The 14,823-nt window shown below is 33.3% G+C and overlaps 1 protein-coding gene across 6 annotated transcripts; it reads right to left on the bottom strand.

The window, feature by feature from the left end:
* Nucleotides 1–1,141: 1,141 nt before the first annotated feature.
* On the bottom strand, nt 1,142–14,409 carry Hmg-2 (High mobility group protein 2). Of its 6 annotated transcripts, none has more exons than XM_089236146.1 (9): nt 14,018–14,202; nt 11,879–11,960; nt 10,204–10,277; nt 7,631–7,837; nt 6,894–7,008; nt 6,007–6,056; nt 3,793–3,877; nt 2,980–3,195; nt 1,142–1,754 (listed from the first exon to the last, which is right to left on the bottom strand). In XM_089236146.1, exons 1-9 carry the CDS (start codon nt 14,021–14,023, stop codon nt 1,618–1,620), a joined length of 972 nt encoding a protein of 323 aa, XP_089092272.1. In that variant the 5' UTR covers nt 14,024–14,202; the 3' UTR covers nt 1,142–1,617. The 6 variants fall into 6 exon arrangements, with proteins under 6 accessions (XP_089092272.1, XP_089092276.1, XP_089092274.1 ...); XM_089236150.1 differs by lacking the exon at nt 14,018–14,202 and adding an exon at nt 14,307–14,402 and having other exon boundaries at nt 1,145–1,754; nt 7,631–7,834; XM_089236148.1 differs by lacking the exon at nt 14,018–14,202 and adding an exon at nt 14,307–14,409 and having other exon boundaries at nt 1,146–1,754; nt 7,631–7,846.
* Nucleotides 14,410–14,823: the final 414 nt, after the last annotated feature.

Below are 14,823 nucleotides of genomic sequence, written 5' to 3'. Positions count from 1 at the left end.
CAGAAGATATTGAAAGGCAAGTTTTAGGAGTACATACAGTAATCTTCACAATGCCAAAAACTGAGTTCACTATGGTACTTTAATTAATGTAGCTTCACACTGCATTTGATATATGTCATAGTTTTTTTGGTCCAAACAAGTAATTTGTGGGTTCACCTTTATTTTATTTAATCTTAAAATGTAATGAAATTTATACGCTTCAAGCTTTGAGTATTTCTAAGGCAGGTTTGATCTGCACTTTAACCTGGATTATTTCCTTAAGGATCCTACTGTATGTGCATTTTACTTGGAAAGAGCAAATAATGTCAGCATATGCATCAAAATATTATCGGCCAATATTGAATGTGTTGAAAGAGTTCTATAGTTTATAGACAAGTTTTAATGAAATGCATTTTGGAGGAAGAAGCTATATGTTCTAAAAAAAAAAAAAAAGAGTTTTAAGACAAGACTTGCTCACAGTATACATTCACGACACATATTATGTTGTCCATGAGTGGCTTGCTGAACTTCCCCATCAATCTTTTTCCTTAATTTATTTTTAATCAATCAATTTCCTCCCTCATCAATGTTCACAGATGTTATCATTGTTGCGGATTATTACAGATTCTATTGTGACACTACATACACAAGACATATTTCGAACTTGAATAAATCAAATCATGGTCAACATAGAGACTTGTGTTGTGCTGCTAAGATCTTGAATGGTGAAAGGCTGTGGCACTTCAGTTGCAATCAGTTTTACATGGGTGGAAAGAAAAAGTAAAAAACCCAGACATATTAATTTATTTCCCCATTTCATGAAGAAACCAAGTACATATAAGTAGGCATAACTTTAGTATATGGATATACTGCATTATAGTTTTTAATGGTGTAGGTCACAATCAGTCTAGACACATATTTCTGAATAGGACATAGTTTTTCATGCAGGAAAAAATATGCATATTGTTTTTTATTTTGGACACATTCCAAGAATGTCATAATTCTGATCACATTTGATTTCTCGTGTAAGAAAATCCTGCTCTAGGTATGCAGAAGTGTACATATGTGTAAAGGGAACTTTTAGATAGAAATGAAGAGGGATAATTTTATAATTCGTTAAATCTAATTAATGTGCAGCACTTAAAGTTGAAAGACACAAACTGATTATATGACTATAAATTTATTGCACTTTATTTACTTTGAAATTTCATCAAAAAGAAATTAATGATCAGCAAAATAATCAAAAACCAAGATTGATATTAGGCAGTTTGACAAATGAAAATGACTTTATTTTGCTTTTATCAATAATTTCAAAATCAATCAATTTTAAGAAAGTAGAAAAAAAAAGGCTTAATTTTGTATAATTAATTTGAAATATTGCCAAATTTGTATCAGAAATGATAAATAGAAACAAAACGAAAGATAGAAAGACTACATTAACACTGGTTGACACATAAGAACAATAAATAGATGTTATAGTTGTACAGATGGAAGAAAATCTCTTGCGTAGACATCAACAATGAAGTACAACACAACATTGACCTAAGCTAAGCACACAAAGCGAGCAATGCTACAAATGACACCCTGCAAAAAATGAATACTAGAAATGAATGAAAAATTCAGTTTCAAACAAACAGTTCAAGGATATTCAAATTTTCGTAAGCTTTCCCTAACTTTGGCAAGGAGCGGTTCGTTTTCTTCTGGGTTGTCCAGTAAAGTATGCAATCTGGTAATATAGGTGTCGATAGTATCAGGAGTAGGAAGTTCATTAGTATCTGAAAGAAAAGGTAACATCTATAATACCAAGGACAATCAAAGGACAAAATGCTTATTGTTTACAGTATAGAAATGAGATTTTGGAAATAAGCATGAATGCTCTTGGTAGAGCCTCAATTTTAAATATGATAAATCTATACTAAGCCCACAGAGTATTTTAAAATAGGCTGTATAATGCCCATATTCACCCATCAATAGACATTTTTGTTTCTAAACGCAACGACGTTCCAGAATGAAGGTGCCAAAATAAATTTGTCTTTAAATGGTGGAAAATTTGTTGACAGACCAAAAATTATTACTCAGACACTTGACTGACATGCACTAAGTGCCATCCTGAATTCAATTAAGAGCCTACAGACTTTGTATCTGCATTATAACTTGTATCTGAGGAGTCCTTTGACTGCATCTGAATACGCAGAGGATTTTTGTGAAACATTAGTGTGAATTCAGCCAGAGATGAGACTTAAGATACAATGAAACCTCACTACAATGATACTTGATATAACGATAAATCTCTCTTCAACAATATTTTGTGAAGTCTTTATTTGGAAATGCATGTAAGTCTGATGTTAAAAAGCTGCCTCTCAATATAACGATAATCCTTCTACAACAATATTATTTTCTTGGTCTGCACAGTATATATCAAGATTTCACTGTAATTCAGGATGTCATAAAATCATAGCCATAATGAATGCACGTTCAATTTTTGTTAGAAGAGATTTATCAAAATGTTAGAGTTGTAACCATTTTTGGCAAGGCTGTACATACATTGATTATATGCTCCTTTCATTCCTATACTTTCACTCTGCCTTGGGCTTACATACTATAGAAAGCAAAAAAAAAAAAAAAAAAAACACAATTTCCCCCATCCATAATCTGTGGTGCCATATAATTATATTAAAATTTTTGGTAGTTATCTGTATATCACCATTTATAAAATACAGTGAAACCTGTGTATAACGATACTGTCTGCAATGATAAACCTGCCTGAAATGATATTTTCTTCAGTCTCAGGGGAATCCCTACGTAATAGGAAATGGCGCAAATGCTCAAACTGTCTATAATTTTTTTTGTCCCTAAAGTATTGTCATAGACAGATTTTACTGTAAAAAGAAATAAAGAAATAGAAGGTGCTGTTGTTGGTCAAGTTTTTAAGAGGAAAAATTACGAGAATTTTGTAACTTCTGCTTCACAACCTTCGTAAATTCTTGAAAAATTACTTACTTGGCAGAGGAATGTCATTGAAGCTCTTCAAAAGTGCAGATCTCAAACTGTCCAGATGTTCTTTCAAAGCTATGTTATTACTTTGCTGTTGAGCTGTCTCAACCTCCAACTTTTCAATGGCAGATTTCATATTTTCAATGTGCTTGGTGAGGATTGCATTTTGCTCTTCATATTCTGTATTTGACTTCCTTAGCTGCCTCAACTCAGCTTCACGGGCTGCATAACAAATAATTGTATCAAAATGACTTTTATTGCTTCATTTCTGATATGAGACACTACGACTTATAAGGAAAGGGTCTAAAGATGTCATCCTCAAAAAGTTTTGAAAAAAATTACCACTAATTAATATATGCGCAATAAAATTCAGCGGAATTATTATGGGCCACTCAAAAAAAAAGTAAATATTAATATTTTGAATGCCAATAAGGGCTGAGAATGAATTTTAAAATCCTGTAACCCAGTTTTTGAGTCAGAGTGACATCTTTCAAACAACACATGATTAGGTACAGCACAGACAGAGAAAGAAAGACATAACTAGTTTCTAGAAGAAAAACCTGGAAAAAAGAGGGAAAAAGAAGCTTTTTTTTTATAGATATCGCCAAAAAGGGCGAGAGATGAGGAGGACCCAAGCGTTGTTATTTTCAATAATGCTTTATTGGTTTAATAATTGCATTCCACCGCCAATTTTGTTGTTTTCATGTGTTTCTGGGTGAGATGAATGTATCTGAATTTTTCATTAATTTTTTGAGGATGACACCTTTGGACCCTTTCCTTGTTAGATACATGACTAAAAAAAACATGAAAATATTCTACCTTTATTATGGTCAAGAAACTCTTCTGTGAAAATGGGAATGTCGAAACCTGGACCATCATTCTCTGTGTTTTGATCATTTGTATTCTGTAATTAAAAAAAATTAAAAAATAAAGTTGATATACTGATGTATAATTGATAAACTATTTTAAAATATAAAATGTTTGTAATTCACCTATTATAAAATGTTTGCTTTAAAATTTTTGTACTAAAACAACATAAAAAAAACACCCAGTAACGGCTGTATTCACTGTCAGAGTTTAACTGCAATAGCAGGCTAAAGGATTAGAGATCAACATGGATTGATTAAAATCCCAAATTTAACTAATCTGTTTGGGTTTCTAGTTTTTTGACCTGCAATTGCAGTTAAACTCCATCTGTGAATACGGCTGTTATACAGTCACAAGACACCATGGGTTTTTTGCTAACAAACCACAATAATCGATAAAAGCTCACACATGCAGACAACTTTGTAACCCAAAATCAAATAAAAACAAAATGCAAGGTTCTTTGAGACAAATTTGAACGTCACACTATATAATAGGAACAACTACTAAACTGTATACACATCTTGCAAATATTCTTGTATATCGTGTACCACCTATGATGCTTGTTTCTGAGAAATGCATGCTATGATCTCAAGAACTGTGTCGTCTGTTTTTCGAAATCAGAAGCAAAAACCTCGATAATTTATTTTGACTGTTCATATAATGCATGAATCTAAAATTTCGTAGACCCGATTGCATTTAGTGGAGAAACTTTTTTAAATGGGAGATTGGCTTGTGTGTGTGCATTCTTGTTTCTCAAAGTTAAAAAATCACATAAAACATCCTACAGCAAACCACCACAATGCCTCTTCCAAGAACCAAAACCTTATGATTCAAGTCCATCATGATGCTCACATGATTGCAAAGCAGTAGTAAAAGCTATTGAAAACCACTAAAGAAATTTTTTCTACAGTTGTTCGAACAAATTGAGAGCTTCATTATTACAAGTGGATAGCAAAAAAATTAGATCCACGAGAGACTTGGAGCATCAAGTTGCTATCTTCAATTGATTGGCTTAGGTGCTGGAGATGTAATGTAAAAATCTAGGTACAAGAAAAATCAATTCCATGGATTAAATTATTTAGTATTAATAGTAACTAAATGAAATCGATTTCTTGCACCTGTTTTTCTACATCTTGCCATCCAATATATAGATCAATAAGAAAATTCAATTAATTAATATTCATATATATTACTATGCAACACACTTGACCATCTAAGCATATGTTGAATACAATTTCTTTTCTGGCATCCGTTGTGAGAGTTAATATTTTTGAGTATCATATAATTTTTTTCAATCCTTTAACCCCTTGGCAATGTAATTTACTTCAGAAAATGCACCAAAAATTGAATTTTTTTTTCTTTGTTGTTGTGCATTATAGCAATAAAAAAGATAAACAAACTCAATTCAGGCTTCATAGAGAAAAAAACTTTTGTCACAAATATAAAATTTTTCTGTTGCTCGAACTGGATTCTGGCATCACTATGAAGGGGTCATGAACAGAATCTATTGTGTTTCTATATGGTATTGAATAAATTTTTTTAGCACGCTTCTAGCAGTTTTTCTTATAAAGTAACTTTTTTATATTTGCTGTAACAGCATTGTGTTTGGTTATTATTGATTTTGTGTGGCAACGTGTGCAATTTGTGTTTTTATTAACTGAATATAAAAAGTGGATTGGGACAATTTGGTTCTTATATGCACTTTGTGTCATAGTTCATATTGATCTTTAAAGTTAGCTAGCGACGGTAATTCACATATCAGGTTTATGAGAAACATACAGCCTTCTGTGTTGAACAATTTAGAATTGTTATCACAAAAAATGAGAAACTTTGCCTGGTTTTAATTTATACAAAAATTGCCACGTTTTTAAGGCAAATAAATTTATTTGTCTTAAAAACGTGGCAATTTTTGTATAAATTTAGAATTGAATTGTTATAACTGGCAACCATTGAAAATCAACTACCAACTATTTAATATTTCTTTATTTTTAATGATTCACAGACAAGAACTATAAATGGAAATTTACTATGCCGCCTGGGACCATTATACATTTTGGCAACCCCTCCCTGTTACTTTGAACAAAAAGTGAACTTGAATACTGCCTGGTCAAGTGTCTGTGGCATCAGACCCCCCCCCCCCCCCGCTCAAAAGATTAAAATACTCACATCCATGCTAGAAGGCATGTAGTAGCCACCATTTCCTTCCTCTGCATATTCTGTTATACATGGAAAGAGAAAGGGAAATTACATGTTGAACAGTATTTAATGACAATTTGACATGATTAACACCATGAAATTGGGTGTACATTCTGTGTATACTATACATTGTACTCAAATGGTTTGCTTAGCTGCTATATAATGATAAGTTACAACAATTAACAACTTTACGATCACAGGTGTAGTATTACATCCAAACATCAGTGGAATAAATTCAAACAAATTCTGTGTTTTCTTTCTTCTCTCTTCACCATCCCAAAGCTTTATAGCAACAGCATCTCTATGAGAATTGCTGTTTTTTTCCCTCCTTTCTTTCTATACTCCTGTTAATGATTTTTTTTACCCCCATATGATGCATTTTTCTACTATATACATGCAAGAGTGAAAGAGAACGCATAGGGTGAGGGTGAAAAGGACACTTAAAAAAAAAACTCTTATTATACTTTTTTCCCACACACACATATATATATATAATTTTTTTTCCTTATCTCCTCCTTTTTTCTAATGTGGCCTTAGGTTAGGACAAGGTTACCAGATTTATCACAGATTCGTGAAACTCAGATAATTCAAATTTCATGCTAAAAGCTTGTATGTGAAGTAGTTAATAAGACAAGCAATAAAAAGTTGCAACTAGTTTGTGCATAGGTAAAAAAGTCAGGAGTATTTATTAATCAATTCCTCAGGTAACTCCAAGTGATGTGGGAGCCACCTTAAAGATCTATTATTTGAGAGAAACAATACATTTCTTTTTTTACTAGCTTTTTAGAAATAGAATACAACAATGCTAGTAACACACAATGGCATCTACTATATTTAGTGATTGTAGAGCTGCATACCTTTACGCCTTTTCTCCTGTTGTTTCTTGAAGATGTGGTAAGCCTCTGTTTGTTGATACTGTTCAAGCTCTTTCATATAACGTTCTTTGTCTCGTTCTGCTTCTTCCAGGTATTTCTTAAAATAATATGGACAGAACCAAAAAAAAAAAAAAATCATGCATGAAAGAAATAATCATAGAAAATATACTTGACTATTATTTTCTGAAATAAGCTTATATTTCTAAACTTAGCTATGATGAATGTTTTTCTTCTGAAAAGAATGAAATCTGGATTTCCAACCCCCCTCCCCTAATCCTGGAGTACTTGTGTGGCATCTTTCAAACACAAAAACTAATTTGTTTAATTGCTGGAATAACAAAGGTGGTTTTGCTTTAGCTACCATGTACTCTGTGAGTAAATAATTTTGATCCAGATCGGTATGTGTGAGCACTGCATTGATTTTTACAAACTTTGGTTGTGCATGGCAAAGTAAAATTTGATGTCTGCCAGATATAAAAGTTTTTCAGCATATGTAAACAAAATTAACATATATAATGCAGTTATCAGCCATTTGCCACAATGCTGATGTTTTGGAAAGCATAAATTGAAATGCCTACACTGATGCGGTGCCTACATTGAATTTAGTTATGGAGTTTGTTTTAGTTAAAGAAAGAGTACCATTCAACACAACACAGAACATATGTACATTACAAACTTAATATGCTGACAAGCAGAAAAGGAAAGGGGGGAAGACATACCTGTTTCTCTTCTGCCGATATTTTGCTCCACTCAATGGCCAGGAGTTTGGTAACTTCAGAGAAAGATGCACCAGGATTTTCATTTTTGACTTTCTCTCTGTTCTCATTCAGATATCGGACATACCCTGTAAGTGGTTGTTTAGGTGCATTCATATCACGAGGACCTCTTCGACGCTTCCTTCCTTTAGGCCAACCTCCTCTCCTCTTCTGGGGAAACTCAGAGTTAGCAAAGCAGGAGTTTCTAAGTTAGCATACTCATCATGGACAAGTAAAAATTTTTCATTTGAACTTGCATAAATAGTTTTAAAAAGAACCCGAACAAAAATGAAAATATTTTAAAATGAAAAAAAAAAATTTGAATGAATTATGTCACAATTAAATTCTATAATAAAACAACCATTTAACATAAATATTTATTACAGCAGCCAATAATTTAAGCTCAGTCAAACCCAGATTTTATGCCACCATTTGTTTCACAGGGTTCTGGCACTATATCGAATCAGAAATTAACATACGTAATTTCTACATATGGTAAATTTGTTCACTGAAAACATTTTGGCACTAAATTGGAGGGAGGGGGGGGGGGGGGGAAAGAGGACGCTATACAACAGCTTTTGACTGTAGATACAATTTCCCGGCTTTCAATTCCAATTTTCACCAATTTATAAGATTTAAATACAAAATTAAATTTATTGAGAATTCTACTATTTAGGCACCAAAACATAATATACCATTTCTTATGCATATTTCGTTGTGGAATCTATATCTGCATTTAAAAACAAACATGTGCATTACATAAAGGTTGTGGCATTCATATACTGTATCTATTTCTTTCTAATCTTTCTCTATCATGCTTGCATGAATCACTTTTTTTTCATTGTAAAGCACATAGCATAAGAAACGAGTCACGTAAATTCTTCAAACCAATTTTAAATTGAAAGTAAATATTAAAACAAGAAAAAGATAACTATTTTGAAGTAATGAAAAAAAAAAAGAGGGAAAGCAAGGCTCTCTCTGGAATATATTTTGCATCCTGGATGCCCTCTGGTTGAATACCAAAAGAATTTGAGACTCCAGCTATTCAATTTTCCATTTGACATGCAAAATTTTATTAAAATTCAAATGAGCTCATGAATTTTGCATGGGGCCAACTTAATATTATCTGAAGTACGTGCAAAAAAAAGGAAATTTCTAATTCAACAGAGAGAGCCAAACATGAGTTTTAGAAATGTTTATATGGTCAACATTCATGATTACAACCTTCCCTTGTTCCAGAGGAAAATAGCTAAATCACAAAAATTAGAGAATTCATATTTGGGTGCCATAAAAAATTATGTTCTTTTTGATGAGTGAAAATTCATCAGATTAGAAAGTAATAAAATTTTAATAATTAATAGCATGCACACACCTATGCATCAAATTCTCCAATATCAGTGATCAAGGTCAAAGACCATATTGGTGGAAAGAAAAAGAGGAATTTTGTGAATCTCTTTGTAAAAAAAAAATGTGTGGCAGAACCATCTGAATAAAGTGAAATAATTTTGCAAATATTTTACACAAAGTTTGACTTTATTTAACAAAAGCTTCTGGGAAAAAAAAGTTTAGGTATTAGCGAGTTAAAATTTTTTATTTTTTTTAAATATATTTCACAAGTAGGTTTTACATCTATGTTTATTTAATAACAGGGGAAACAGAAGTCAACAGCAATAACATTAACCCTTAACTGGCATTGTGAAAATTGTGTTTGTAACTAGCGTCGTGGTGCCATTTTGACCCCAGCAAGTATTAATGCATTTTAAAAATCAACAAAAAAAATTCTCTTGAGCAATGAGTTTTTTACATGACTCTTCGATTCTCTATCGATTAATTCAGTGAATAATTTTTCAAATTTCTTTAATTATTTTCCCAAAAATGATCTTTTATTAAGACATTCGAAAGAAGAGTATCTTTTGAAATTTTTTTTTAAATTATATATCAAATTTTTTGAATGAAATTTTTATGATTAAACAATGAACAGATACAATTGAAACATACTCAGAAAATAAAATTTACAAATTAAAATAATATTTTCTATATTTTCACAAGCACCAAAATTAGTCTTATTAGAACACTGTACTTGCAAACACCACCATGACATCTTGATCACACAGATCTTATGTACAATTCACTAACAATACTATCCTCATCTCCAATATTTGATGTTTTACCATTAATTTGAAACCGTTATTGAGAAAATTGGCACCCTTCCGATACCCCCATTTCAATCTGAACACTCCTGTCATCAGACAAAAAGACTTGTAGTGTGGTGAGACTACTACATTTTGACCGCACGAAAACCTTGATATAGACAGGGAAGAAAAAGTAGAAAGCATCATAAATTTGTGAAACACATGTAAACAACTAGCTTGAAGGGTACTGAAAATAAGGTGGTCCAGATACATTTCTTTCTCAAGGGGTGGCAAAGTGAAGAATGTGTGTGAGATCAAAATGACCCTACCACGCTAGTTAAGGGTTAATGGCTTTGTTTTGAAAATTACAAAAAAAAAAAAAAAAAAAAAAAAATGTATGCTCACCGAGCTTATTTCCATCATCCCAGAATCTTGGGAGTCTGTAGCAATAGTCATGTTACTTTCGACTGCATTAACATCTGAAAGACAAAGAATATTCATAGTTGAATCTTGTACAGAATCCAGCTTATAATGAATGAATCTTTCTTCCAATTCCCATTACCATTTTCTCTTATTAAATTAGACATGCCAACAAAAGTTTTGTTTTATTCAAGATTGCCATAACAAAGTTAGACTACAATACAGACAGAAAAAGAACAAGAAACAAAGACATTGTTAGGGATAGGGAAAAAATGAGAGGACGTGTTCCAAAAATAGGCCCTACACAGGTAGAGATTTGTCTCGAACCACACCATGACAATCAGCAGACTTACAATGCATAGGATTTATTAAATTTCAAAATCCATACATTAGCGATTTGGTGAAAGCACAACCTACTGAATATAAGACACAATGCTAGACACACAAGAATGCTGTTAGGTTTCACCAATACAAAATATCTGAAATAGTTCTCAAATTCAAACGTGAAATACAGTAAAGCCTTGATAAGTCGTCACATCATGTTATCAAAAAATTATAACGGCTTAAACGGAGTGACGACTTAAGGGAAGTGCTGTGAGTTTTGATGTGCAGTGTTGTGAAAATCGTATAAATTTAAGGTAATATAAAATTTATTAAAACATAAATTAAAATTACAATATTAAGAAAATTTATAGATTGCAGAAGAAAAAAAAATTTAAATTTTTACCTTTTTTAGAGCTCTTATTACTTAAATTATTGTGGTAAAATATAGGCCTACGGGTACACTTATGATTTATACTAGTAATTTTTAATTTAGACTACTCAGAGCAACTGTTAGATATTAGTTAGCTTTTCTTCACAACAGAACTAGTGGACATTAATTTTACATATAGCTGACATGTAATTTTAGTATTTTAATTCTTTATTAGTTCATGAAACAACTACTAGGTAATCTTGGTAAAATTTATCTAGGTAATCTTTCACATACTAACTACAAGGTGATCTCGAAAATATGGTGCACTTGAGGGACTTGTGGAGGGCGTGGGGTAGGGAAAATAACACATAAGACCACCTCAACTTTGGAAAAAATGTCTGGTTTTTCAACAAGGATAATTTGTTTAAATTTGGAACCCTAAATTAGTGGCGGCCCATGCAGAAATCAGGTCTTGCTCGAACAGTCCTTAATGTTTCACAAACTTTAGTCGGCAATGAACTTCTCGGACAAACTTTTGTTATTTGAACTGTTCCGTTTTGGTACATAAGGCTCTTATGGTGACTTTTAAGCATACGGTAATGCTGTTAACAAGCTATTTTTTTAAAGGAAGCCATAGAAATTATCTATTCCTCTCCCAAACTTTTTCACGGTGATGAGTTAACCGAAATTAGCGACGAGTAAACAAGGTTTTAATAACCTCGTTGTAACCTTATTGTCTATGAAAGCTTAATGGGCCTGAAGAAAAACGAAAACTTAACCTTAGTGATGACTTAATGAGGTTTTACTGTACGTGGCAGTTAAATGGTGGTAGACCAACAGGGAAATACAAGAAAATCATTGCAGCTGGAAATCACTCTGCAAGGATTTATATTGGTCGGAAGGTAATCATCAGAATCAATGTCATAATCATATCTACAAAACTCAAACGATATGACTAAAACTCACCAGGAGGCATGGGTGTCAAAGGTGGTTGAGAGCTCCCATCATTGCTTTGCTGCGGCAGCTGTTCATTTTGCATTATAAGGTGCTGCAAAAATGTTACAATGAATTATCAATTGCAAATACATATTATATTATTGCTCTATTTTATAGTACAATAAAAATTCACAAAAAGATTCCACTACACTGAAAGTTTAATCACACTGGATGTGAGTTGAGTAGCTATTTTCGGATCGGATCAGATTTTGTTTTTTAATTGGCACAAGGACCAATTAGGTCAAGCAGCGCCAAAAAAAATGGCTACATGAAAGAAAGATAGAATTTGTTCTTGTCATGCCAAAGAAGTAAAAGTATGTTTGTTAATAAAACAATGTTACGTGAAACGCAAAACAATAGTGTACATTGTAAAAAACTAGGCCTATAATTTGTCGTATAAACCAATGGCTTTGATGAATTTAAAAATATGAGATAAAATGTCAAGCTGTGAAAGATGACTTTTACCAAAAGCAGGCTTCTCCCGGGGTTGGGGCGATGCTGTCCCACACCTGCAGCTAGGACTTAGACAGAGGATCAGGGTGTCGGGAAGGGGAGTTGGTAGTTGACCAGCGGATGCTCCAGCTAAGCACCCCTGGTCCTCTCCAGCATAGCCCCACCCAAATGGTTAAGGGGCTTATATCCCGGAGGGGACAGAACCCGTGTCTAGTGCCCGAGTGGCATGGTGGTAAGATGCTCGTCTACCATCGTGAAGGTTGTTCAACTAGTCTAGCAAGTCTCTCATTTATTTTTTATTGACATCTTTTTCTTTTGTGGTGAGCCAAAGTGTGTAGAAAGAAATAGACACACCCATATTGTGGTACTCTTTTGTTATAACAATACAACTAAGCACTTTTTTTTGTCTTGGCTGATTTCCTTCAAATTTATGCTTTGCATTTAGTGTTAAGATATTTTCTTTAGTGTGATGTAGATAAATTTGTTGATTTTTTTTAAAACAAGACATGGGGGAAAGAAACATGCCAAAATGTGCCAATTTGGTGTCTAAAATGTGCAGAAGAACATCCAGGAGATAAAGTGACAGCGAGTAGTGAGAAAAGCAGCCATTCCCATGTTTAACAATATTCTACTAGAAAGGGAATAAAATATAAAAGTATGTCAATTTTGGGAGGCCATAAGAAGTTGTGGGGCTCTGGCCATGCACCGTCACCCATGCCAGAAACAGACACTGGCAAGCAGTTGAGACTATTGCGGTTGAGCACAGGGTTTAAGCTAGATAAAAAATTCCTTTTGCAAAAAAAACAAAAATGGGGAGAAAAGCTTTAGCAAAATGCTACAATGCTAATTAATGTAATGATTGATGGTTGGATGTCTATTTGTTCTGTACCTCCTGTAAGCATTTTTGCAAAAGTGGCACCCACTTTTTTCGCATTTTGTGAAAAATGTAACCGTAGCTTAAACCCTGGTCTAGCGGTTATAATGACAGACTCACATCTCAAGGAGCTGGGTTTGAACCCACACCAGTGTAACAGGACTACAACGGTACAAATCTTCAATCACTACATTTCACTCACAGTTCGAAAAATATATGGCAGTGCCATGACACACATTATACAGAAACAAACTTCACACAACATGGAATGAGGGGTGGATGTGCGGTTTAGCAGTAGTCAAGCCTATTCAAATCACACTGATTACAATCAGATTCAAGTGATTAGAATATTTCGAGCATTATCGCAGGATTGACTGAAATGCATGACAAGTAAAACGATGAAACTAAAGTCCCATTTTCATAAGTGTAGACTTAAACTATTCCACAATCAATGAATTATTTAAGAATTTAACACGCTTATTATTACATTACATTTTTTTTTAATACTGTTATTTTCTTGATATCAAGGGTATAAAAGAAATTTCCAACACCACAAATACAAACTCAAAACAAATTGACAAAAACTGAATAAATTGTTAAAAATAAACACAAAGTATTCAAATTGAATACCACAGTTGACAGCAAATTTGCATACCAAGTCAAACCCTGGGCCTTTAATAACCTAAGCTTCAAACACACACACCTCATGCACAAAGAATTGAGAAACGTAATTAGATACACACACAATACATTAATTAATGAATTAATAATAAAATATTCACCCTCATGATGAGATCTTAGAATAATAATGGAAATATTAAACAACGTTCGCAGCTACATGCACAGATCTGTGTGTACACACATTACTGAAAGGGAGGGGGGAGGAAAATAGAAGGGGGGAGAGGAAGGGAAGAAGCTGCGCGGCGCCGGTGCAACACGAACTGGCGCGGGGCATATTGAATAAAGGCCCGTTATCGATCGCCAACATGGACTCTCCACAGCTTATGGTGGAAGGGAAAAAAAACACGCACGTCCAAAAAAATTTAAGCTCGCCAAATAATTGATACTCACTAATTTTCTTGATTTTTTTCTGCCGCCAATAACTGAATTACACTGTCAGTATTTGTTTATGCCAATTTTCTCTGTTTAGCTGGTTAATATCGGGACAAAGGATTATTAAATTTAAAGCTCTTTTATCCCCTTAAAACTCTTGAATAGCCTCTAACTACGGTGTGACCATATTTTGCCAAAATAAATACGGGACTTCCATAAAGGGGAAATGAGAGGATATAGTAATCTGACCATATATATATATATTTACAAATGAAGTTGAATTAACACCTTTACGGCCTATTCACCAACACAGTTTGAACTACAATCGCAGGTTAAAAGATTAGCGATCGACACGGAGTGGTTAAAATCCTTAATTTAACCAATCCGTTTCGATCTTCAAGCCTTTTACCTGCGACTGCAGTCGAAACTGTGTTGGTGAATACGGCCATTAGGTACGACGACTATGCTGTGCCGTAGCAGTCCACGACCACCTAGATAACCTTGTGTAATTTAGGAGGTGGTGGAAGTGCCCGGG

Source organism: Pholcus phalangioides, unplaced genomic scaffold, assembly GCF_987345545.1.
Source record: "Pholcus phalangioides strain wild (caught in Gottingen) unplaced genomic scaffold, Ppha-v1.0 ptg000009l_1, whole genome shotgun sequence".
NCBI classification, from domain to species: domain Eukaryota; kingdom Metazoa; phylum Arthropoda; class Arachnida; order Araneae; family Pholcidae; genus Pholcus; species Pholcus phalangioides.
This window is presented reverse-complemented; position numbering and strand designations above follow the sequence as displayed.